The sequence below is a fragment of the Seriola aureovittata genome, chromosome 13 (assembly GCF_021018895.1).
Source record: "Seriola aureovittata isolate HTS-2021-v1 ecotype China chromosome 13, ASM2101889v1, whole genome shotgun sequence".
NCBI classification, from domain to species: Eukaryota; Metazoa; Chordata; class Actinopteri; order Carangiformes; family Carangidae; genus Seriola; species Seriola aureovittata.
In genome coordinates, this window is record NC_079376.1 from 1,525,005 (window position 1) to 1,547,972 (window position 22,968).

The 22,968-nt window shown below is 42.6% G+C and overlaps 2 protein-coding genes and 1 long non-coding RNA gene across 9 annotated transcripts in view; 2 read left to right on the forward strand and 1 right to left on the reverse strand.

Annotated features, from left to right (window-relative positions):
* Positions 1-1,944: 1,944 nt before the first annotated feature.
* On the forward strand, positions 1,945-15,002 carry LOC130180310 (protein NLRC3-like). Of its 2 annotated transcripts, XM_056393798.1 has the most exons (14): positions 1,945-2,371; positions 2,754-2,874; positions 2,968-3,290; positions 3,579-3,701; positions 4,318-4,408; positions 4,706-4,880; positions 5,681-5,916; positions 6,144-8,184; positions 9,411-9,584; positions 10,318-10,491; positions 10,946-11,119; positions 12,625-12,798; positions 12,935-13,111; positions 14,004-15,002. In XM_056393798.1, the coding sequence occupies exons 3-14, from the start codon at positions 3,063-3,065 to the stop codon at positions 14,029-14,031; spliced, it is 3,795 nt and encodes a 1,264-aa protein (XP_056249773.1). In that variant the 5' UTR covers positions 1,945-2,371; positions 2,754-2,874; positions 2,968-3,062; the 3' UTR covers positions 14,032-15,002. The 2 variants fall into 2 exon arrangements, with proteins under 2 accessions (XP_056249773.1, XP_056249774.1); XM_056393799.1 differs by lacking the exons at positions 1,945-2,371; positions 2,754-2,874; positions 2,968-3,290; positions 3,579-3,701 and having other exon boundaries at positions 4,311-4,408; positions 4,731-4,880.
* A 1,800-nt stretch (positions 15,003-16,802) lies between these two features.
* Positions 16,803-17,649, reverse strand: LOC130180317 (uncharacterized). Its single transcript, XR_008829388.1, has 2 exons — positions 17,512-17,649; positions 16,803-16,992 (listed from the first exon to the last, which is right to left on the reverse strand). It is a non-coding gene; the product is annotated as an uncharacterized LOC130180317 (long non-coding RNA).
* A 157-nt stretch (positions 17,650-17,806) lies between these two features.
* LOC130180308 (NACHT, LRR and PYD domains-containing protein 14-like) overlaps positions 17,807-22,968 on the forward strand; it is a 99,990-nt gene continuing 94,828 nt past the window's right edge. For 5 of the 6 annotated variants that reach the window (XM_056393785.1, XM_056393780.1, XM_056393783.1 and 2 more), the window contains exons 1-2: positions 17,807-17,903; positions 20,947-21,106. In XM_056393785.1, the coding sequence (XP_056249760.1) occupies positions 20,979-21,106 (128 nt within the window). In that variant the 5' untranslated portion in view covers positions 17,807-17,903; positions 20,947-20,978. Of the gene's footprint in view, positions 17,904-19,951; positions 20,051-20,946; positions 21,107-22,968 lie in introns of those variants that run through there. The other variant, XM_056393781.1, reaches the window with a different exon arrangement.

Below are 22,968 nucleotides of genomic sequence, written 5' to 3' on the forward strand. Positions count from 1 at the left end.
TTTCTTCTCATGTTATTTTAAAGTAACACTGTAGACTGGTGTTGTTGGTGACACAGAAGGAATCATGAGCGAGTGTTTGGGCTCTGGGAACATGCCGTGCTGCCGCCACCTTGTGGCCGACGTCTAAAACATCAAGGCTTCAAACTTCATTATTTTCTGGACAGTAACATGGCGATGAGTAACAGCAGCAGCGAGTTCAAGAGATGTAGTTCCTCACACTTCAACACATCTGTTTGCGCCTTAACCCAAACACCAAGGTTTCACTCTGTTTCCTATCCAGGTAAATGTACAGCTGCCATCTTTGTTTTGATGGGGGGGCTGTGTCTGAGTTTACTCCCTATTCATTACATATTGAACGACATCTAGAGTCCGTCATATCATTCGTCCTCTACACAGTGACCTCAAAAACTCCACACTGGAACGAAAACAGTTGTGTTTTTGGCATTTACACCACTTACAGTCATCTGACTCTACAGCTCACTATAGCTCACTATAGATGAAGTGTTGAACGTCTGTTATATAGAGGGAGTAGTGAATGTTGGAACAAGGCGGTTATTTCAGACACAGCCACAGTCATGATGTGGGAAAAGGGTTGGAAAATGATTTTTATGTATGTATTTATTTATTTATCCAGATGGTTGGTAGAGTCTTGGAGTCTGGGGAATATGAGTTAGCTTTAGCTGTTGCTCAGGGAAGCTACCTTGGTCCTCTGCAGATGTGCTGATGACATACAGCTGTATACTCACAAGGCATCTTCAAAGTCTAACAACTTCAGCAAAGTACAAACTCTGGATGAAGAAAACAAATAATTCTAATGCACCTGTTTATTTTACACATAGGTTCTAGTAGCAGCTGTTCTCATGGCACCAGCAGCTGCTGTAGCTGTAACATTATAAAGGAATTAATAGTAATAACTTTACCTGAAATCAAGGACTGTTGTAATACATCCAATCTGTGCTCTGGAGTCTGGAAAAGAAGCCTGATGTTCAGACTGTATGCCTAGAAATTACACACTTAATTAAACTATTTAATATATATAATTATACTTCTTCATGTAGGAGTGGAGTGAAGGAGGTCATCTTATTTGACATGAGATTTGAGAGAGATTAGAATTTGTTAGCAACCCTGTATAATGTTATAATGTTAAAGTGAAAGATTGTGTTATATCACTGTCGTGGTCAAGTTTCCTGCCTTTGTATTATTGAATATGTCACTATAGTGGTAGGTTTACACCTGGTTCCTCAGAACCTGCAGCTACACTCTTAACAAAGTATATAGATATATCTGTGTGTGTGTGTGTGTGTGTGTGTGTGTGTGTGTGTGTGTGTGTGTGTGTGTGTGTGTGTGTGTATATATATATATATATATATATATAAGAAGGGATAATTTATCAGTTTGAAAACTTTTCAGATTGTTAGTTCTGAAAAAACTGAACTCAGGGTTATAAATTCTGAAATGGTTGTGAAGAGCAAACAGCCAGGTGAGGACATTTTGTGACAGAATTTCATACATGCACCACCTGGTCTGAGACGGGAGGGGGCGCGCTTCTTCGGCAGGTAATAAAAGCAACCTTTGCCAAATGAAGATATTCACACTGACTTCATTTCTGGAGAGCTTTGAGTTTGGCCGCGATGTCTCGACAGTGAGGATTTCATACATTTAACTATAACCTAAGGAGGGCGCTGTCGCTTGTAGCGCTACCAAATTTCATTTTAAAACTTCATTTTTTTACAAAACCAACGCAAAGTTTCTGCCACCGAAGAAGATAAAAAGTTATTACGGACTCAAATAAAGTGGCCTAACCGGGACGACCCAGAGTTTTTTAGGAAAATTCTTAGTTTAATCCCTGATTTTTCTACTTCAAACTATACTAATTGGAGGTGACTTTAATTCACGCCAACCCTGGAGGTTCGATCCCCAATGAGGGGAAAATGTTGTGAGAACTTGGAGACACAGATCAGTTTCTTTTTCGAAACAAACGATGAAAATGATGTATCGCTAGTTCTTTTATGGGAAACATTTAAAGCATATATAAGGGGGGGGGGGTGTCATATCTTAGCAGTCCTCACAAAAGAATATGAACAATATTAAACAAATACAATTAGAGGAAGAAATACAAAAACCGGATGTTGAAAATGCTGCACAATGATGCGGTCGGACGCGCTTGGCCAATCAGATGTGCAGAACACTGAGAACCGCGAACTGACCAGCTAACAAGCCAAAATCCTGAGTCACCAACAAGAACTAATCTAAAAAGAAAAGCCTCAGGAAAAAGAGAAAATGAAAGGAGCAGAGAAGTAAAGGAGAAATTTATGACCAAAGAAATGTGAAGATGCTCTGGATGTTACAGCCGAATTTGGACGTGTAAAAGGTGAGGAGCTGGGCAGACTCAAATACAACTTAAGCTAGCTGAAATAAACGTTAGCATGTTCACGTAGCTACATTAAAAAAACAAATAAACAAACAGCTACACTGCAGTTATAAAGCTGATAAACTGCAAAGCGTTGGTATCACTAATGTTTATAAATAGCAAATTGTAAGTCCTTAAGTCAGAAATGAATCAAACTGTTTCTCTGATGTCAGCCTCCGGTTGTAAATGGTTGTTAGAGACTCTGTCACTACAAGGCTAATGGCCAACAGCTTATTTAAAATGAACTGAGTTGGTTGAAGAGCTAAGGGTGGTGGAGGAGGAGATGTAGACACCTCAGCCTCAATAAACAGTTAGCTAAAATAGTATTTTAACCTTGAACCAGATAAAGAAGATGAGACGTATTTCAACAGGACAGGAGTTTCCCGCTTTTGGTGTGCGCGCTCCCGCGAGGGGTAAGTGCAGCTAGGCAGAGCACTGAACCAGCTCTGAACAAGGGGAAAGTGGTAAGTAAGATGTGACAGTTTCATAAATAAACCGCCATGAACCGAAGTCTCGGCTCCACACACGCCCCACATCTTTGCCCACTTCTGGATTAGGCGGGAGTTATGCTCTGCTAAAATGGCGACGGTGGAGCCGCTACTCAGCTTCAAAAGTGCTCCTCAGAAACCTATGGGTGACGTCATGTAGCTGGATGAGAAGGACGTTTCTTAATACCTCATGGAAACCACATGTTGGAGCAGTGGAGTATGAAGGAGAAAGACGAAAAAAAGCCAGGAGGACAGTAACGGCAGCAGTTTCTGACAGTTCAGCAGAATATCAGCATGAAACAGAGACACAGAGCCACAGACACCTGTTCAACTGCACCACCCTCATCTCCACTTCACCTCCACACCAATATGGAGCAGAGACCCTGTGGCGGGTAGGTTACCAGTTCTTTACCTATTTCAACCATAACTTACTCTTAGCTAACTATTTCAACCATAAGTTAATTTTACTGTTACGACCATTAGCTGAGGGACTTTTTTCATACAATAAAGTTCATTGATTTAAATGAATGGCTAAATAACATAATGTCCAAGCAGAGTTTTTCTCTGGCAGTAAAGCATTGGCAGGGCATTGGGGGGCTCCCAGGGCTTTTTCCTGTCAATATACTGTTTTGTCTGCTGTTTCAAAATCAAAGAATATCTGACTCCTCTTCCCTCTGCAGCCCAGCAGAAAAATAAATGGATCATTTTGGATAAACGCTGGTCCTGAATCTGAACTGTGTCTGGACACTCTGAATGTTTCCTCCCTCTCAGTCCTGCTCCCTCTCTCTCTACCTGGAGATCAGGTAAATCAGCTGAGTGTGTGTATTTGTGTAGACTGTGTGCACTCACACACATATGTTCAGGTGGATACAGAAGTGTCACTGAGGTTTGCAGTTTGTTTGTTCAGGGCTGCTGTGGCAGAACAGAACTCTTCTCCTCTGTCTCTGTCCAGGTGGATTTAAGTGGAGTGTGGGTCAGGGAGGTGATCAGTGTTGTTTATGTGTTCAAGGCATGTCTGTGGTTCATGTTGTTAGGTCAGGTGGAGGGAGGCTGATGGTTTTTATATGTGATGTTGGTCAGTTGGGTTTTGATGGAGGAGGCACAGTCCAGCAGGATGGACTGAGTTATGATCTATAACAACAACAGGAGGTGATGAGAAGTAGATCAGCATTTAGCTTGGTTTCCTTTTCCTACAACAATGATCATAAACTTTATTTATATTCTTTATTATATATATGGTCTGTAAAAGACATTAAATCAAATAAAAAGCACATTAGTTGTAATTTTAACAAACAGATTTTGAAATGAAAACTTATTTAAACAAGTTGTATCTTGAACAGCACACACACACACACACACACACACACACACACACACACACACACACAGACATAATCATGTGATTTCCTGTAACTGCAGAGAGGAGGAGCAGATGAAAGTGAAAGTGTTCAGAGTCCAGATGCCATTTTAACTGTCGGAGCAGAAGGAAGGAAACTGAAGACTGAGGCAGGTGAGTGTTTAAACATTATTATTATTATTTTACTGTCAAAGTCTCAGAGTCAGTTTGTCCCTGTGGACTGTGGAGGGAAGAAGAGTCACAGTGAACTTCTGTCCACAAAGACACTGAGAGGAGAGGAGGGAACAACATGAGGTGTGGTACTTCCTGTTCACTGCGTCACAATCAACAGTTTGACTCGACGCTGTAATGAGCTGAATAATACACATGAAAGCTGACCAGGTTTATTATACTGTACACTCTGTTAGTGTGTGTGTGTGTGTGTGTGTGTGAGTGTGTCTCATCTCTCAGTCAGTGTTACTGGTTTCCCTCTCAGACTGACTGAAGTCCTGAAGATGAGTGTTTGTGTGGAGGAAGAGGAGGACAGAGCAGAGTCTCCAGGATCCATCTGTCCGTCTATGAAGAGTGACTGGTCCAAACATGACCCTCCAGACTTCAGTACTGAACCTGGACCCTCAGACTCACAGTAAGAGACTGTTTCTACTGTAAACTGAGCTGAAGATGATTCAGTTATTAGATATATGTGAAGGAAACAGGGAGAAACCAGGAACCATCCATAAAACTCTGTGTAGGTTCACAAACAAACCTCAGAGACAGAAACATGCACACACACTCTTTTCATCAGATCTATAAAGCAGAGTGTTTCTTTCTCTTTTCTTTCTTTCTTTTCTTCTTATAGCACCAATTCACAACAGAAGTTATCTCAAGGCAGTTTCCAAATAGAGCAGGTCTAGACCTTCTCTTTCTAATATTATTTACAGAGACCCAACAGTTCGTCCTCATGTTACTGTTTCATCAACCTCAGTCAGTGTGAGAGTTGGTGCACCAACACGAGCCTGATCGCCACCTCCACAGTTCCCATAGATGGATTCAGACACGCCCACAATCAGCTGATTTCATATCAACAGCTGTGTGTGCTCCACCTGTCTGTAGACCTGTCAGTGAACAGAAGGACAGAGAAGAAACACAGTGTCTCCATGTTGGAGGTGACACTTTAATGATTTACATGTCTGAGCCTTGAAGCTGAAGTCACAGTAAAGATTCAAGCAGCAGATACAGAGACACTTTTATTTTGAAAAGGACCAGGTCTTCATTCAGCTCTCCACTCGTCTTCCTCTACTTTCTCTCTCTCTCTCCTCCTCTGGTCTCTGCCCTCAGGCCGGCTCATGTTACTGAAGCCACGCCCTCTTGAGGTTGGCAACCAATCAGAACACAGATGTCGACCTGTGACTGTGACATGTTAGTGATAAAGAAATGTCTTCACAGAGAGAGGAAGAGGAGAGGTGTCTCTGTGGAGGAGCAGCTGTCCAGCTGTGCTCTGTGTCAGGACGTCCTGAAGGATCCAGTCTCTACCAGCTGTGGACACTGGTTCTGCAGAAAGTGCTTCACCTCATACTGGGACCAGTCTGGTTCTTCAGGAGACTCCTCCTGTCCCCAGTGTGGACAAAGACCCAGAACAAGACCTAGACTGCAGACAGCCAGTCAGACCAGCACTGAACAAAGTGAGACTGAACATCTGTATGATGATGTCATCATTCTGAAACCAGGACCTGTTGTTTTATACAGAGTCATTTGTTACATCACACAGCATCGACATTTAAGATGATTATAAATACCACAACATTAAAATCTTTTCTTTGTTGTCTTTAGTTTTTCTGCAGCTGATGAAAATAATCATCAGATTCTCAGATTGTCTTTCTTCAGTCTGATGTTGTCTCTTCTCTTTCAGCAGATAGTGGTCTGCAGGAGGTTTTACATCAACATAAGATCAGTCTGAGGAGCAGATGTGAACATGTGACTGAAGGAACCGATGGAACAGGAAGTGGAACCCTCCTCAACAGGATCTACACTGAGCTCCACATCACAGAGGGACAGAGTGAAGAGGTTAATGCCCAACATGAGGTGAGGCAGCTGGAGACAACTTCCAAGAAGAAGACCCTCCATGATGCTCCAATCAGGTGCCACGACATCTTTAAAGTCTTACCTGTCCAACAGAGAGAAGACGTCTCTAAAGTCTTACCTGTACGTAAGAGAGAAGACGTCTCTAAAGTCTCACCTTACCAACAGATAGAAGACGTCTCTAAAGTCTTACCTGACCAACAGAGAGAAGACGTCTCTAAAGTCTCACCTGACCAACAGAGAGAAGACGTCTCTAAAGTCTCACCTGACCAACAGAGAGAAGACGTCTCTAAAGTCTCACCTGTCCAACAGAGAGAAGACGTCTCTAAAGTCTCACCTGACCAACAGAGACCCATCAGAGTGGTTCTGACCAACGGCGTCGCTGGCATTGGAAAAACCTTCTCGGTGCAGAAGTTCTCTCTGGACTGGGCAGAGGGCTTGGAGAACCAAGATGTCAGTCTGCTGGTTCTGCTTTCGTTCAGGGAGCTGAACCTGATCAGAGATCAGCAGTACAGTCTTCTCAGGCTGCTCCATGTTTTCCATCCAACATTACAGAAGGTCACAGCAGAGCAGCTCGCTGTCTGTAAAGTTCTGTTCATCTTTGACGGCCTGGATGAAAGCAGACTGTCACTGGATTTCAACAACAGGAAGTCTGTGTGTGATGTCACACAGGAGTCATCAGTCAACGTGCTGCTGACAAACCTCATCAGGGGGAATCTGCTTCCCTCGGCTCTCGTCTGGATAACTTCCAGACCTGCGGCGGCCAATCAGATCCCTCCTACATGTGTGGACAGGGTAACAGAAGTACGAGGCTTCACTGACGCCCAGAAGGAGGAGTACTTCAGGAGGAGATCCAGTGATGAAGAGCTGTCCAGCAGAATCATCTCACACATCAAGACGTCCAGGAGCCTCCACATCATGTGTCAAGTCCCAGTCTTCGGCTGGATCACTGCTACAGTTCTGGAGCACATGTTGACCACAGACCAGAGAGGAGAGCTGCCCCAGACCCTGACTGACCTGTTCTCACACTTCCTGCTGGTTCAGACACAGAGGAAGAAGAACAAGTACCATGAGGGACGTGAGACGAGTCCACAGGAGCTGACGGAGGCTGACGGGGAAGTTCTTCTGAAGCTGGGGAGGCTGGCGTTTGAACATCTGGAGAAAGGAAACATCATGTTCTACCAAGAAGACCTGGAGCAGTGTGGTCTTGATGTCACAGAGGCCTCGGTGTACTCAGGACTTTGTACTGAGATCTTCAGAAGAGAGAGTGTGATCTTCCAGAAAACAGTCTACTGCTTTGTTCATCTGAGCGTTCAGGAGTTTCTGGCTGCAGTCTACATGTTCCACTGTTACACCAACAGGAAGAGAAAGGTCCTGCAGAACTTCCTGGGGAAACATGTTGATTTAACCCTGGATGTCTTCCTAAGGTTAGCCATGGAGAAATCCCTCCAAAGTAAAAACGGTCACCTGGACCTGTTTGTCCGCTTCCTTCATGGCCTCTCTCTGGAGTCCAACCAGAGACTCTTAGGAGGTCTGCTGGGTCAGAGAGAGAACAGTCCAGGAACCATCCAGAGAGCCATCAACAACCTGAAGGAGATGAACAGAGATGATATCTCTCCTGACAGAAGCATCAACATCTTCCACTGTCTGACGGAGATGAAGGATCACTCAGTTCATCAGAAGATCCAAGAGTTCCTGAAGTCAAAGAACAGATCAAAGAAGAGACTCTCTGAGATCCAGTGCTCAGCTCTGGCCTACATGCTGCAGATGTCAGAGGAGGTTCTGGAGGAGTTCGACCTGAAGAAATACAACACATCAGAGGAGGGACGACGGAGACTGATCCCAGCTGTGAGGAACTGCAGAAAGGCTCGGTGAGTCCAGACATGATCATTATAATTATTGATCAGTGGATTAGATTAGTGGTTGAATCAAATTCAGATAATCACAGTTTTCATTTCTTCTCATGAAGTTGTGTTTTTTTCTGGAGGTGTTGTAAAAGCTGTGAGCTCCAACATGTAGATTCTTCTGTTGGTTGTGATTGTTGCTGTTAAATGAATTAAAACAGTTATTTTGTTTATTTGTATTAATTATTAGATGCTTCATTTATTTGTTCTGTGTTGTTTTGACTTTTGGTTTTATTCAAACCTGATGAAACAAATTAAAGCAGGACTCCACTGATCTTACACCTCAGTGTGTTTCCAGGTGTTTCCAGGTGTTTGTTAGTACGACTGCACATGAACCTTTAGTGTCTCCGGAGGGAGCTGTGTGCAGTCTGATAAATGTCCTCAGGTGAGCTCACCTGAGTCTGAAGAGTTAGAAAGAAGTGAAGCACAGACACAGTAAAGTTCTGATGAGCAGGTTCTAGCAGGTGTTTAGTGAAGTTTGTCTAAGACCTGAATCATTTTCCAGAGATGACTGAAGTCATGATGAGCATGGAGGATGTTCGGGGGAGCCTCCCCCCCTTTAAATCACATGACACAAAAACAGTCTGCTCTAATTAAAGCTGCTACTTTCCACTGTTTAATTCTCCACAGTGAGTGTGAGTTTCTCTGAACAGCAGCAGCTGTGGTGACAACAAACCCTGATGGGATAATGGTTCAGTCATCATCAGTGAAGTGACTCAGTCCTGTCATTTACCAACATCATCTATTTAAAGTTCACACACATTAACATGAGCCTCCATAAACTACTGGTCACACCAGACCAAGAGTGGAGATTTAACCCTGAGTGTATTGAACTGATCAAGAGTGTGATTTATTGATTGTTGAACAGTCTTTTCAGTGTCATGGTGGAGCTTTAAAGTCTTTCCATATATTGTGTTAAATGAGACAGAAAGTCACAGGTGTTTTCTCTCTTGTTGCTGTAGAGGAGTCGTATCAGGAAATGTTGAGCACATCAAAACTCTGCAGGTCTGAGAGAGTGATGAGGATTATTGTTTCATGTCAAACACAGTGAGAGAAGATGAGCTGAACCCCAGATGTGAAGAGCAGATGTTCATCACATCATCATGTTGTGTCATCATATGCATCCACTGTATTTTTATTACTAATTCAATCTGATTTTATTCTAACAAATCTTATATTTTCTCTCATCACAGACTTGTTAACTGTCGACTCTCAGAGACTCACTGTGAAGTCGTGGCCTCAGCTCTGAAGTCCAACCCCTCCCATCTGAGAGAACTGGACCTGAACTACAACGACCTGCAGGATTCAGGAGTGAAGCTTCTGTCTGCTGGACTGGAGAGTCCAAACTGTAGACTGGAGACTCTGAGGTCAGTTCACTGACTGGAGCTTTTAATGTGATTTTCCAGAGCTTGAATGAGGTTCCACATAACATCCGTTAGCTTGCCTCTCTTATCTTCGCCCGTGAGTAGCTGCCTCCTCGAGGCCCGTAATGCTTGTTTCAGCTTCCGCCAATCCCTCCTGCATCACCGTTACTGTGGTTTTCAGCTCCGTTGTAGTCTGCTTAATAGTTGTGACACCTGTCGCCACTCCCAGCAATGTGGTGTTCATTTTAGCAATTTCTGCAAAGAAATTGTCGAGGCTTGGCGGCGGGTCACCTTCAATGCCGTCATCATCATGTAGGGGGTCTTCTCCAGGTCTGCACGCGACCTGCGCCTTTGAAATACTTCAACGCCAACATCTGGTTTTAGTTTTGCAACTTTACATGTTAGTGATTGGAGAGTCCTTAACCCGCCGCCATCTAGTTCACGGTACACATGTAACTCTAATGTGTTTAGTTTTGGATTTCCTGAGACCAGAACCAATCAAGACATTTGTCCTGGATCTTTAGGCTTTGATCCATTTCAGTCGTATTAATGAGAGCTGTTTTCACTCTTTGTATTTGACTGTTTGAACCTGCATCCTGTTGGTTCAGGTATTCGACTTTCATTTTCTAAACTTCTACTTTCTAAAGCTTCTTCAGCTCTGAACAGATGATGAAACACTGAACGCTTCCAAGCAGCAACTTTGTCTCTGGAAACTCACTTTTTATTCTTTATTCAGGTTGAGGAGCTGCAGTTTGTCAGAGATCAGCTGTTCTTCTCTGGCCTCAGCTCTGAAGTCCAACCCCTCCCATCTGAGAGAACTGGACCTGAGCAACAACAAGCTGCAGGATTCAGGAGTGAAGGGTCTGTGTGGTTTTCTGGAGAGTCCAGACTGTCGACTGGAGACTCTGAGGTCAGTTCACTGACTGTTACTGTTGTAGATCTTATATCTTTATCCCACAACTGAAGCTGATTTACCTTCACACAGAACTTGAATCATTCACTTTGATTCAATGAATGAACGACATTTTAAATATTTGTTGTCTCATGTTTCCAGTTGTTCTTCTCTGACTGAGAATGATTCTTCAGTTTGTGTGTGTTCTTGTTTGTCCAACATGTCTGATCAGATATTGATTCTGTATTGACAGACTGTTCTGAGGTCAGCAGCAGCTGATGAATCTGTGTTGACATGAAGAGGTGTATGAATGTTGTGCTGACATGTGGATGATGTGTGTAGAAGGCTGACATGATGATGATCCACAATAACAGAAGGACAAAGTCCCTCTGCTCATTTTAGACAGAGATCATTGATTAGGACATATCTGATCCATTATCAATCATTTTATCTACTTTTATTCTTTATTCAGATTGATCGACTGCAGGTTGTCAGAGATCAGCTGTTCTTCTCTGACCTCAGCTCTGAAGTCCAACCCCTCCCACCTGAGAGAACTGGACCTGAGCAAAAACAAGCTGCAGGATTCAGGAGTGAAGGGTCTGTGTGGTTTTCTGGAGAGTCCAGACTGTCGACTGGAGACTCTGAGGTCAGACTCCATGTTTTATTTCTGTGCTGAGATGAATGTGATGTGAAAGTTGTGTTGACTCTAACCTGCAGACATGAGGCTGATATTATACTGATCCACACTGAGGATCTTCATGGTGAAGTCTGTTTTCTTCTTCTCTGGTTTTAGTCCAGTGACTGTTTCTCTTCAGATTTCACCTCATGACTTTTTAAAACAACAACAGAAACACATTTAATCTGTCAGACAATAATAATCTATAATCAATAGCTGGTGGCTCCACCTCCTTTCTTTTTTTTTTTTCAATTCTGTTTTTATTGTGATTTTCATGGTTTACATGTTCATTCACATTTCAATTCACTAGTCTCATCCATTCATCTGTAAAGTATCACTGAATTGCACAGTAATACATCCACGATTCCACTGACCATACAGATAGGGATGATTGGACCTCCCTCATCACACAAAAGATGAAATTATCAATAATACAAAAATTTAGAACTTAACTCCTTAGGCTTAGAACACGAATGCTGGGGTGCACATCTGTTATACTATAGAAAAAAAAATCAATATACTGATGCATAAGGGTTGAATAGGAAAAGCATAGATGAAGAAAGAAAATGGATATAAGACCTGGTAACAAACGATGGACGGATCGGAGTGACATATCTAATCCATCTATCCCATCTTTTCAAAAACAGACCCTGTTTTAGTCTTATAGCAAAAGTAATTCTTTCCATCTTAAAAATGTTATAAATGATGTCAAACCACTCGTCCACTGTAGGTTTTTATAATTTTAGCCACTTCCTTGTTATAGCTTTTCTAGAAGCGGCACTTAGAAATCTGAAATAAGTATTTGTCATCAGAGGAGACATTTTCCGATGGTAAAACTCCTAAATATAATGATACAAACTCAAAAGTAATGTCTGTCTGAAATACTTTTTGCAAAATGTTGTGGACTTCCTGCCAGAAAGTCCACAACATTGAACAAGACCAAAATATGTGAAAATGATTTGCCTCTAGGCATCCGCATTGTCTCCAACATAGACATGAATTGGAATAGTGTCTTTTTTGAGCTGGAGTGACAAAAAATCTAATAAGGGTTTTCCAACAAAACTCTCTCCATAGTGTTGAATTTGAAATTTTCCATTGTTTCTCACATAAATATTCCCAATCTTCTTCGCTTAAAACTAGATTTCCTTCCCTCTCCCATTTCTGTTTTACATGCAGTGAGTTACCCTTCATTTGTTGTAAACCCCTATAGAGTCTTGAGATGGTTTTTTGGCCTGAGCCTGAAACATATGCATCCATAAATACTTTTAGTACATTGTTATCCCATTGCTCTTGTTTAATCTCTTTCCTTATTTGTTCAACCTGGTGACGAACCTGTAAGAATCTAAAGAAGTCATCATTATTTAGACCAAACTTCTACTTTCTAAACCTTCTTCAGCTCTGAACAGATGATGAAACACTGAACGCTTCCAAGCAGAAACTTTGTCTCTGAAACTCACTTTTTATTCTTTATTTAGATTGATCGACTGCAGTTTGTCAGAGATCAGCTGTTCTTCTCTGGCCTCAGCTCTGAAGTCCAACCCCTCCCACCTGAGACACCTGGACCTGAGTCTCAACAACCTGCAGGATTCAGAAGTGAAGGAGCTGTGTGGTTTTCTGGAGAGTCCAGACTGTCGACTGGAGACTCTGAGGTCAGTTCACTGACTGTTACTGTTGTAGATCTTATATCTTTATCCCACAACTGAAGCTGATTTACCTTCAAACAGAACAAGGACATATTTGATCCATTGTCAATCATTTTATCTACATCTTTTATTCTTTATTCAGATTGGAGCACTGCAGTTTGTCAGAGATCAGCTGTTCTTCTCTGGCCTCAGCTCTGAAGTCCAACCCCTCCCACCTGAGAGAACTGGACCTGAGTCACAACAATGACCTGCAGGATTCAGACCTGAAGGAGCTGTTTGATCTTGTGAAGAGTCCAGACTGTCGACTGGAGACTCTGAGGTCAGTGGGGGGGTGGAGTCAGTCCATGCTGCTCCCTGCAGTGTTGTAGTAAACTCAGTATCAGAGCAAAGATCCAGTGTTTCCTGTAAACCTCGTCCTTCTCAGTGAAGCTGTGAGAGGAGAACGGTGACAGGCTTCAGGATTGGACAGAAAGACAGAGAGAGGACAGTCGGCCAATCAGAGCAGCCAGAAGCTTGTTGTGATCATGTGTCTGAGTTGATGTGAAGACGTCTGTTGTCGTTGTGTTGATGTGGACAGGAAGTAAAGCTGATAACAGCTGACAGCCTCACAGATGAACAGAGACAGTTTGATCTGTCACTGCTCTGAGATCAGTCTGATGAAGACTCACAGTCACTGGCTCTAATCTCAGACTGATCTCAGAGCAGTAATGTTCCTGTGTGAAGGTCCAGGAGGAGATGATGGAGACTGGTTCTGACTGATGCTCTTCATCAGCCCACCTGAAGAGAACACACTGAAGCCAGTCTTCATCACCGATCACCACGGCAACTGTGATCAGACAGGTGTTTCTGCTGGAACCTGGAAAGCTGATGTCAGTGGAGGGAAAAATAACTCATGAGTGTTTCTGAGCAGTTTTACCAGTCAGGAGTTCACACTGTGTGAGCCGTGGCCTGTGATTGGACGATCTCTGTCCAGACAAGTAGGACCTTTAACATCTGTCCAGAGGTTTGGTTTGAATATTTTCAGGTCTGTGAGCTTCCAGCTCAGTGTTCACTCCAACACGTTAACATGAGAGCTGAGAGGAAGCAGGCTACGCTACACAGCTGCTGCACATCTGGTCTGAACAGGACTGAAGTCCCTGCTGCATCACTGACTGACAGCTGCTGAAGTCTCTGAGATTCATCATCTCTGCTCTTCTTCTTCTTCTCTACAGCTGGAGGTGGTCTGTCTACAGAGAGTGAAGAAGAGAGCTTCATCCAGCAGTGACTGACAGACGAATCAGAAGAAGTGGAGATGACTCTCAGTGCTGAAACACACACTTCCTGTTTGTGTTGCTCTCAACAGTCTGAGCTTCACAAAGACTTTCAGTGTAAAATGACTTTAACTCTGAAGATGAGTTTGACTCAGACGGTTGAAGCCTCGTGTTCTTCAGCTGAACTTTAGGAGATATTATTGTAGGAGGAACATGTTGTTGTTATCCTCCATCTCTTCATCAACGTTGTGACCAACAGCTCTGTCAGTGTGTAAATAGACATGTGACGTGTTTTCAGACAGGCTGTCCATTATATAGCGTACATACCTGGCCTGGCATCAGTCACAAGCCATTAGGGAAGTTCATTGTAAAGACGTGCAGAGTTACAAAAACTCCCTAACCTTAACTCTTCCCACTATCAAACTATCAAACTGATAGGAAACACACACATGAGCGCGCACACACACACACACACAACCTCCCTTCCTCTGTACCTCTCTAGATAAGAGTCATAAACTACAACCTCATGAGATGTTTCTATGCAATATACTTTAATCCCAAACTTCTATCCTATAGCAGGTTTGAAATGTAATGTGTAGACTTTAAGACAAGGTCCTTCATGTGACCGTACTGTCAGCATCCTTCACACGAGGTAACACACACTAAATGACATCCAGAATGTCCATATTATTATTACAGTTAAAGAACTGCTGTGTAATCCACATTTATAGACTATTAGCTTTGGGAAATGTTTGTATTGTTTCATCAGTTAACTACTTGTATCATGATTAATTCCTGGTTTGAAGGATGTAATATGAAATCAACACTTGTATCACTCCTGTCTGTCATTATTAGTGCCATTAGGTTTGTATGTTATTTCATGTCATGTTTTATGGTCATGCTGGAAGACGGATGTGCCAGTTTATAGCTAAACTCTAGAATTAAACTATTCAAAAGTTCCATGGGAAATTATTCTCTTCTCAGAGCTGAAACTCAGGAGAAGACGAGTGACGTCCCTGAAACGTGCGCCAGCCCCCAGGGGATAAAACAGTCGTGATCAATTCACACATCACGCTCAAAGCCCAGCTCAATAGCTTCTGTAGCTCTGTAGGTCCAAACTCTTCGTCACGGCTCTTAGCCATTTTTTCACTTCATTGTTTGTCCGCGTCCTTTATTCTTTCTTTGCCATGTGCTCCAAGAAACAGTCTTTTTGTCTTCATGCTCGATCTTTTAATTTTATAAGCCAAGTCAAGACCAACTGATCGAAAACAACAGAAGTTCCTCAGAATAATTTTGTAACTTTTAATTATTATCAAGTTTCCCCTTTGAAGCTTTTTGACAACTTTAGATTTTTGCCAGTTTAGAGTCATCTCGTCAACGCCAGTCTCCTCTAAAGTTATCCAACCAAAGTGAAGAGCATTAGAGTTTATTTCGCATCAACCAGCAGAGACACACCTGCACGACCTCCTGCAGAGAAGCCGAGCAGAAATCTAGAGTTCCCGAGACAGAAAGTCTCCTGGCAAACTCCACCAGAGCTGAACCGCTGAGACACCGGCAGAATCCGTCATCGTGATAACGGGACACGGCCTCCAGGAGAATCCACCTAGATCCCGCGTCTCCAGGGTTACCACGGCAACCACAGCCACCTGGGTTCCAGCCGAGGGTCTCCAGCTACAGCGTAACTCACAGTAGGCCGGTCTTAACACTCTGCCCATGACTGGGCTGATGTCGAAATATAGCAATATTTAATCATCAAACCTAATTCATAGACGTAGCATCATTAGCTGTAAAGCCATAACATATCCTCTCCCACCATCGCCAACTCATCACACTGCTCATTTCATTATTATTTTCATCTTTATGATTATTACACCTTGCATTTACTCTGTAGATAGTAGTTTAGTTAATAAACTGCTTTATTTACACCCAGCTGTCCTTTTGCCGCAGAGACTGGAGATCCATTGAATCGAGAAATCATGGCTTCTGATATGAGATTGATAAATTGATCAATGATGTAATTCATTGTTGTCCTCCCGGAGGACTGGTGCCCCATTTCAACGAGAGTAAATTCTAAATTATGGCGTTAACGCTACAATTATAATGTAGAGTCAACAAGTATCATTGGTCGTGTTGGAGGAAAACATGTTAAAGGACTGTAAAAGAAAAGGCAAATATCTGGACTTTATCATTTATTTATATCTGGATCTCTTGAGTCCTCTGAAGCAAAACGCCAAGCTTGGAGGAGAGAGGATTTACAGGAAGACATTTCATGTGAGGAGTGAGAAGGAGCTTGTAAAAAAGCTCCCGCCTCAGGCTTTTGCAGTACAACTGGCTGATGCGCACATATATTACCCCAGAAAAGCTGAACACATTTAATAGTAACATTCCTGATTTGTGTTTTAAATGTAGACAGTCCAAAGGAACATTTTTACACTGTGTGTGGGAATGTGACAAGATAAGAAGGTTCTGGGAAGAGCTGAATTATATGATGGAAGAGATTTTATCTGTACAATTAATATTGTTCTTTTCAGGTTGTTTCCCTAAAGAACATCATTTAGGAAGAAAGAGCAGATCCTTATAGATCTATGTTTGTCACATGGTTTAATTCATCTTTAATTAACTGCACTTTAAATCATCCTTTATGGTAAATAATGTGTTTATATTCACTTTTATACTTTTATGTTTACTTCCTGTTCTTACAGCCTGATCTCTGACTCATGTTTAGTTCACCTGTTTTTATAGCAGAATAATAATTCACTGTAAATTCAAATGTAACTTTATTTTATCACAATGAAAACACAGTGAAGGAGGCAGTAGAGTCTCAGGTCTTCCTTTGTGGTTGGATGGAGCCAGAACAACCTCCACCAATCAGAGGTTGAGTGCAGCCTGAGAGGTAAAACCCAGGGCTGAGAAAGTCCACAGACACCGACTGCTGCTGTAAAGGTTGTTGCTGCAGGTAGAGAAGTAAAGACAAACCCAGGTGAGAGCATCAATCAAGTATACACAGCCCCACTGTTTATATACAGTGTTTGACACAATCAAATACAAACTGAAAGTGGTACAGTACAGAATATGTCAAAAAACATTAAAAAATGATATTAATATTTTAAATTTGGAGCACAAATTGAAGGTTTTCACAGCTTTTCTTGTACATGAAGTAGATAAAGTTCTGATACAGGACTCTGCTTCCTTCTTAAAAGTACAAAAAGAGGGTTTAGTTTTTAACACCTTACATTTATGGATATAACATTCAGACATGTCTGTGGTCTGCAGCTCTGTACTCTGTCATCAACACACATGACCTTCAAAATAAAGGTTTCATATCTGAGTCTGACAGGTTTTATTTGAACTCACTGTCAGAAACACTTTTAGCTCTAAACTTCAGATGTTGAAACGTAATGATTCAAAACTCAGGAAAACCTTCCTACCTATTTATAGACGGTGAAATGTTTGTTTGTGAGGTGTTTACCTATCTCTGCTGTAGGAACCGGAAACTACTGAGCGACAGACGAACACATTGACTTGTACTTGTTTCAGGTTTAATGGCTCTGTTCAAACTGTCCAATCTCAGTTTATTCTGGAGACTTCTGGGTGAAGAAGTCAGGAGGAAGCTCAGTCCTCACCTTCAGACGTCGTCCATGTTGAAGGTTTTCCGTCATGATTTACTGGAATCATTACTAACAGTTAATAAACCGTCATGCACCGAAGTCCCAGCTCCACGCAAGCATCAGGTGTTTGCCCATTTATGGATTAGCTGGGAGTTAGGCGGAGCCTTTGGTGTGCGCGCTCCCGCGAGGGCGGTAGGTGAGACTCGGCACAACACGGACCAGGAACAAGCGGAACGAGGCAGTGAAGAAGCTGGTGAGTTGTTTCCATGTTACTTCCAACACGTTACATGTTAAAGTGACCGGGCTGTGAGCGCGTGGACAGGCGGCTCAGAGACCCGGGAAACATCTGGTTTCTGTTAGTGACAGTCGGACTCACCAAGCCCACATACACATCCAATACCTGTACTACGAAAACTATATATTAGATATATTCGTTATCTGGCTTCGCTACACCTAACACACCGTCCCGGATAACATGTAATAAGACGCTGTTTATTAACAGGTAAAGTTAACCTGAGTTTACGTATCCGGGTCCGGACATGATCATGTGAAAAAGGCGGAAGAGTTTATTATTGCAACATCATCAGAACCACGAGAAAAGTTCTTAATATGAGAGGAAACGCTGATACCTGCAGGAAAATCCGGTTATAAAGGCATCCACAAGTCCAAAATTCAACAAGGTGAAATGTGAACTAACTGGAATAGATTGATTTAAGTCAGACTAATGATATACTGTAAATAAGTGTGGCGATGCGAGGGCTCAGAATGTTATACTACGATTATTAAATTTAGGACAAAGAAACCAACAACGCCACCCTGGGAATTGCACCCAGGGAATTGTAAATAAATATAACTATAAAGGAAGGCACACAGGTAAGTAATACAAGGAAGGGCAGGAGACGTGGTTCACGGTAGCAAAAATAATGAACACGTTTATTGGAAGTTGGTTTCACAAGTTAAAAAGGGGTAGTTCACGACCGAACTAATAATTAACACCCTGCTCCAATAGCTGAGGCTCACCAACGGTGAGGGACAATGTGGGGGGAAGGAGTCCAAAACAAGAAAAGGCACCCCACGCTCACGTGACACACACAAAGGTGAAGTGCAAAGCAACCAAATCCAGAATCACAACACACAAAGAGGAACCACCACCCAGGACACCGCCACCACCGTCGGCTCGCAGCAACTATGGAGGGAAGGGAAAACACAATTAATCAACAAGATACATAAACACAAATCCCTTATAAAAATGTAAACTAACAATTGTCCAAAAAAACAAAACAAAACAATATTACCAGTCTAGGACTGAAACTCAATGAAACAAGAAAACAATAATTAGACCATTAGCTTAATGACAATTTAGCAAACAAACCAAACAAGATACTAAACAAACAAACAAACAAAAAAGAAAAAAATAAAGAAAGTAACCAATGGACACAGTCGTTCAATAAAAATAAACTAATTGATAAATGACCAACCAATTAACTCAAAACAATACATTCAAAGAAAACATAAAAATACCTGGTCCCATCTAACCCCTGCACACGCTCACTCGTCCACACAGCCAGTCAGTGAATATGACCATTCATCCCTTCACAAACAAACAACCGCGCGCACACACACACACACACACACACACACACACACACACAGTCCTGACGGGGCAGCTCTCGCTAAGCCCGGCGCCCAGAAGGGGGGGCCGGACACCGGCGACCGGGGGGAGCAGGCAGCAGCCTGCAGAAACCGTCACCGTAGCAGCGGCAGCAAGCGAAGCAAGAAGCAAGCGAAGCAGAAAAGATGCACAACCGACAGTCTATTTAACGGGGCAACAGAGCCATCCACAGCACCCAGCCACCACAAACTGCGGGTCGGCGAAGCAGCAGTGTTCCTGGACCTTACTTTATATCCACCGTTAGCCACGGGTCCCGAACAACAGGAACCCTTCCGAGGAGGACAGTGACGAGGAGCCTCGGCACCGCTCCGTACTTAACTGGAGCGTCTGTGGTGCGTGATGCGTTCGGGATCAGCTATAAAAAAAATGGACAGGTGAGGTGTTTAACACCTTGGCTAACAGCTATGGTTGGAACTAAACATAAATGCTAAGGTGTCCATACCTTGTCCTTTTAATGTCTTTGGCAAACAGGGAGAATCGCCACCATCCCCTTAACCACAATGGACCACTACGCACACAAAGTTAAACAATTCAATGCAGAGGCTAATAAGAGCTAAAAGAAACAACTTGCAAACAATGCAGCCGTGCACCTACCCGTCTCGAGTACAAAGGAGGAAGCGGAAGGCCGGGAAGCGGGAGGGCCTTCGAGCCAGGAAGTGAGAGGACAAGAGAGGGACACGGCCCCCTTTTATTCCCTCGCCCTCTACGTTAATAGGCTACAGCGCCAGGTAAAGTGCAGAGCGGCAGACTTAAATTCAATCAGCCCCAGCAGCATATCATACTGCTACATAAGCATAGGAATTATTATTGAGTTTCTTACTAAAGTAATGTCAGAGCAGAGAGAAGTAGTTCATGTCTGATGAGTCAGTCTGACTGAAATGTTCATTTATAATCATAAAATATTGAACAGTGTCCAGATCATTGTTCTAATCAAAGACATCAGAGGTTTAGTTTTTATTTCCTGTTCTGGTCACAGATTCTCCTCGTGTTATTCTGAGCTTGTTTGATAATGTAGTCAATCCACAGGCTCATGTTATCCATTACTGCTACATTTCCCACCTTGTAGAGAGCGATGCATAAGATCAATTACCATTCTCATAAATCGACTTGAACACCGACCGTGTACAATTTGCTCTTCTCACACATGTATGTTTGAATTACTCCTGTATCACCATTTTCCATTGTGTAGTGTACAGCAGCTAACAAAACAGAAAACAAGCACAGGTGTGTGCAGAGTCTCAGCTGCAGGTGAGCGGCTGAGGGATGGGTGGAGATAGAGGCGGGGCTAATTTGCATATTCATAATTCAGCAAATATTAAATGAGGCAAAGGTGTCACGTTACATCCAAGCCCTTTGAAGGCCATGAAGGGATTTTATCATGGAAAACTTCTATATATGTCATCTTTGAGGAACAGAGATGACTTTTGATTAATTAATGCCAGGAAACAGTGTGACTATTAACAATGTCAATTTAAGAACCAGGACTTTGAGCTTCAGTCTTAACACATTCTACTCATTTCTCAAATGTGCCCCACTTTGAATCTGTGCTCCTTCTGCCCCCTCTTATTCAGAAGTTTACAAACCTGCCACTAATAATGGTTATTCTGTGTGTGTCTGTCTCCAGTGTTACAGGTTTACCTCTCGGACTGACTGAAGATGAGTAATTTGGAGAAAGAGAAGAGATCAGAGTCTCCAGTATCCGGTGGTATGTCTATGCAGAGTGACCGATCCAAAGAGTTCAATCCTCCAGCCTTCAGTAATGAACCAGGACCCTCAGGGAAAAAGTAAGACACTGTTTCTACTGTGTGCAGGACACAATCCCTAAGCTCTTTTCAAATCTAAATTGTTTTGGCTTTTAGTTGAAAGTCAAAGGCTGAACTGAGACTTTTCTGTGAGAAAAAGTTCAGTGTTAGTGTTTTATGTTGACAGCCTGCAGCTCCAACCTGAGAATGAGCTGAGTAGTAGAAGATATAAAACGTACATAAATCTCTGAAGCTAGCTCTGAAGAAAAAGTGTCTCCAGAGCGCTGCACGTAGAGGTGAAAACGTTTCTCCCCGGGAGAAAGTACTCAACAGACTTTCTCAGGTTCACGGCGGCGTTGTTTCGGTGTTCGTCCTCAGCTAACTGAAACAACTTGTAAACGTACATGTATAGATGAGGCAGCTCACCTGGACTGCACCATCTCCTTCCAGTTCAGATGCGATTCTGTATCTTTCCGCTGTTTCCAGGTGCGGCAGTCTGTGGGTTTTTTTTTAAGTTTTACTGAAGTATGAAAGTTCGTCTGGGGGTTAAACTTGACTGTGCTGTCGCTTGTAGACCATTGTATTTGTCTTTTGTGTCAACCGTGGCAGCACGTTAAATATAACACCACGTGACATCACGCTTGTTGACTGCTTTAATTAGAGCAGCACAATTTACAACAGCCTGTGTGTGTGTCTGCAAACTTTAAGTAAAGGTGTACTGTTTAAAGCTTTACCTGAGTCTACGAGTTGTGTTTACAAGTCCTTCGTCCTTACTGAGCCATGACAGCAGACGGTAGTAATTCTCAGCAGTTTGACAGATGATTCAGTCTCGGAAGTAAAGACATTGGGAGACACTGGACTCATTTCCAAACATCAGGTATGTATTTCCTCCGTGGCAGTAAAGCCACAGATAAGAGCTACTGATTAATCTAGTGACAGTGGTGATTCAGGGCAGCCGAGATTTGTTGTTAAAATCTAGAGAACATGATCCCACTGTTTAATCCAGTTCTTAAACTTTGCTCTTGTGTTTTTGGTTTTGCAAAGGTAATAAAACACACACGGCCATACACCGATTTAAACAGGAGTATCTCTCTTTCTACAGCCCCGTGCACTCACCCTCAGCAACTGGAGAAATTCAAAGCTTCACTGGCCTGACATGTCTAGTTACACTTGCTAAGCTATGATCAGTTGCGAGGGATTCAGCAAACAGTCAATGAGTGACTTGTAATTGACTTATCTAGACAGTGTTGTTAAAATCTTTTTGTTATAATAATGAGGGCAATTAACCGAAAAGGATCAAAACCGACCGTTAGCACCTCTCACCGACTTAATCTTGCTCATGTCGGTTCATACTTTCCTCAACGCATGCGCCGATGAACTGTTCCCTTAAGAAAAATACAACCTTGTTTTCATTTACGCGCCTCCACCCCGTCCATGTTACGTTAGTCCGCCATCACTCAAAGCGAAGCTGGCGATATGGATGACACGAGTTCAAACGTTACTTTAGTTGTCCACACTACTCCGGAGTTTTCAAGTCCCTAAAATCAAGACTTTTGGAAACGCTGCAGGACCCATGTTAGTTTGAAAACTCGGGGGTTGTGTTTTAGTCTGGTCTGACAGAAACAGAGACTTTTGGAAACGATGATACAGACACACACCTCACCCCCTGATACTGTCACGACCACCAGACATTGGTGACTGCAACATGGATAACGAGATAAAATAACACAACCAACTTGTCGAACACAAACACAATCACATTGCCGAATATTAAGAGCATGGCTCATAAAAACAGAGAGACCAATAAGTGCCAAAGTAATCCTTCAGTAATAGTAATCAAGATTATAATCATGATATTGATTTGAAGTCATATCACCCAGCCCTAAGAATAATAACTGAAGCTT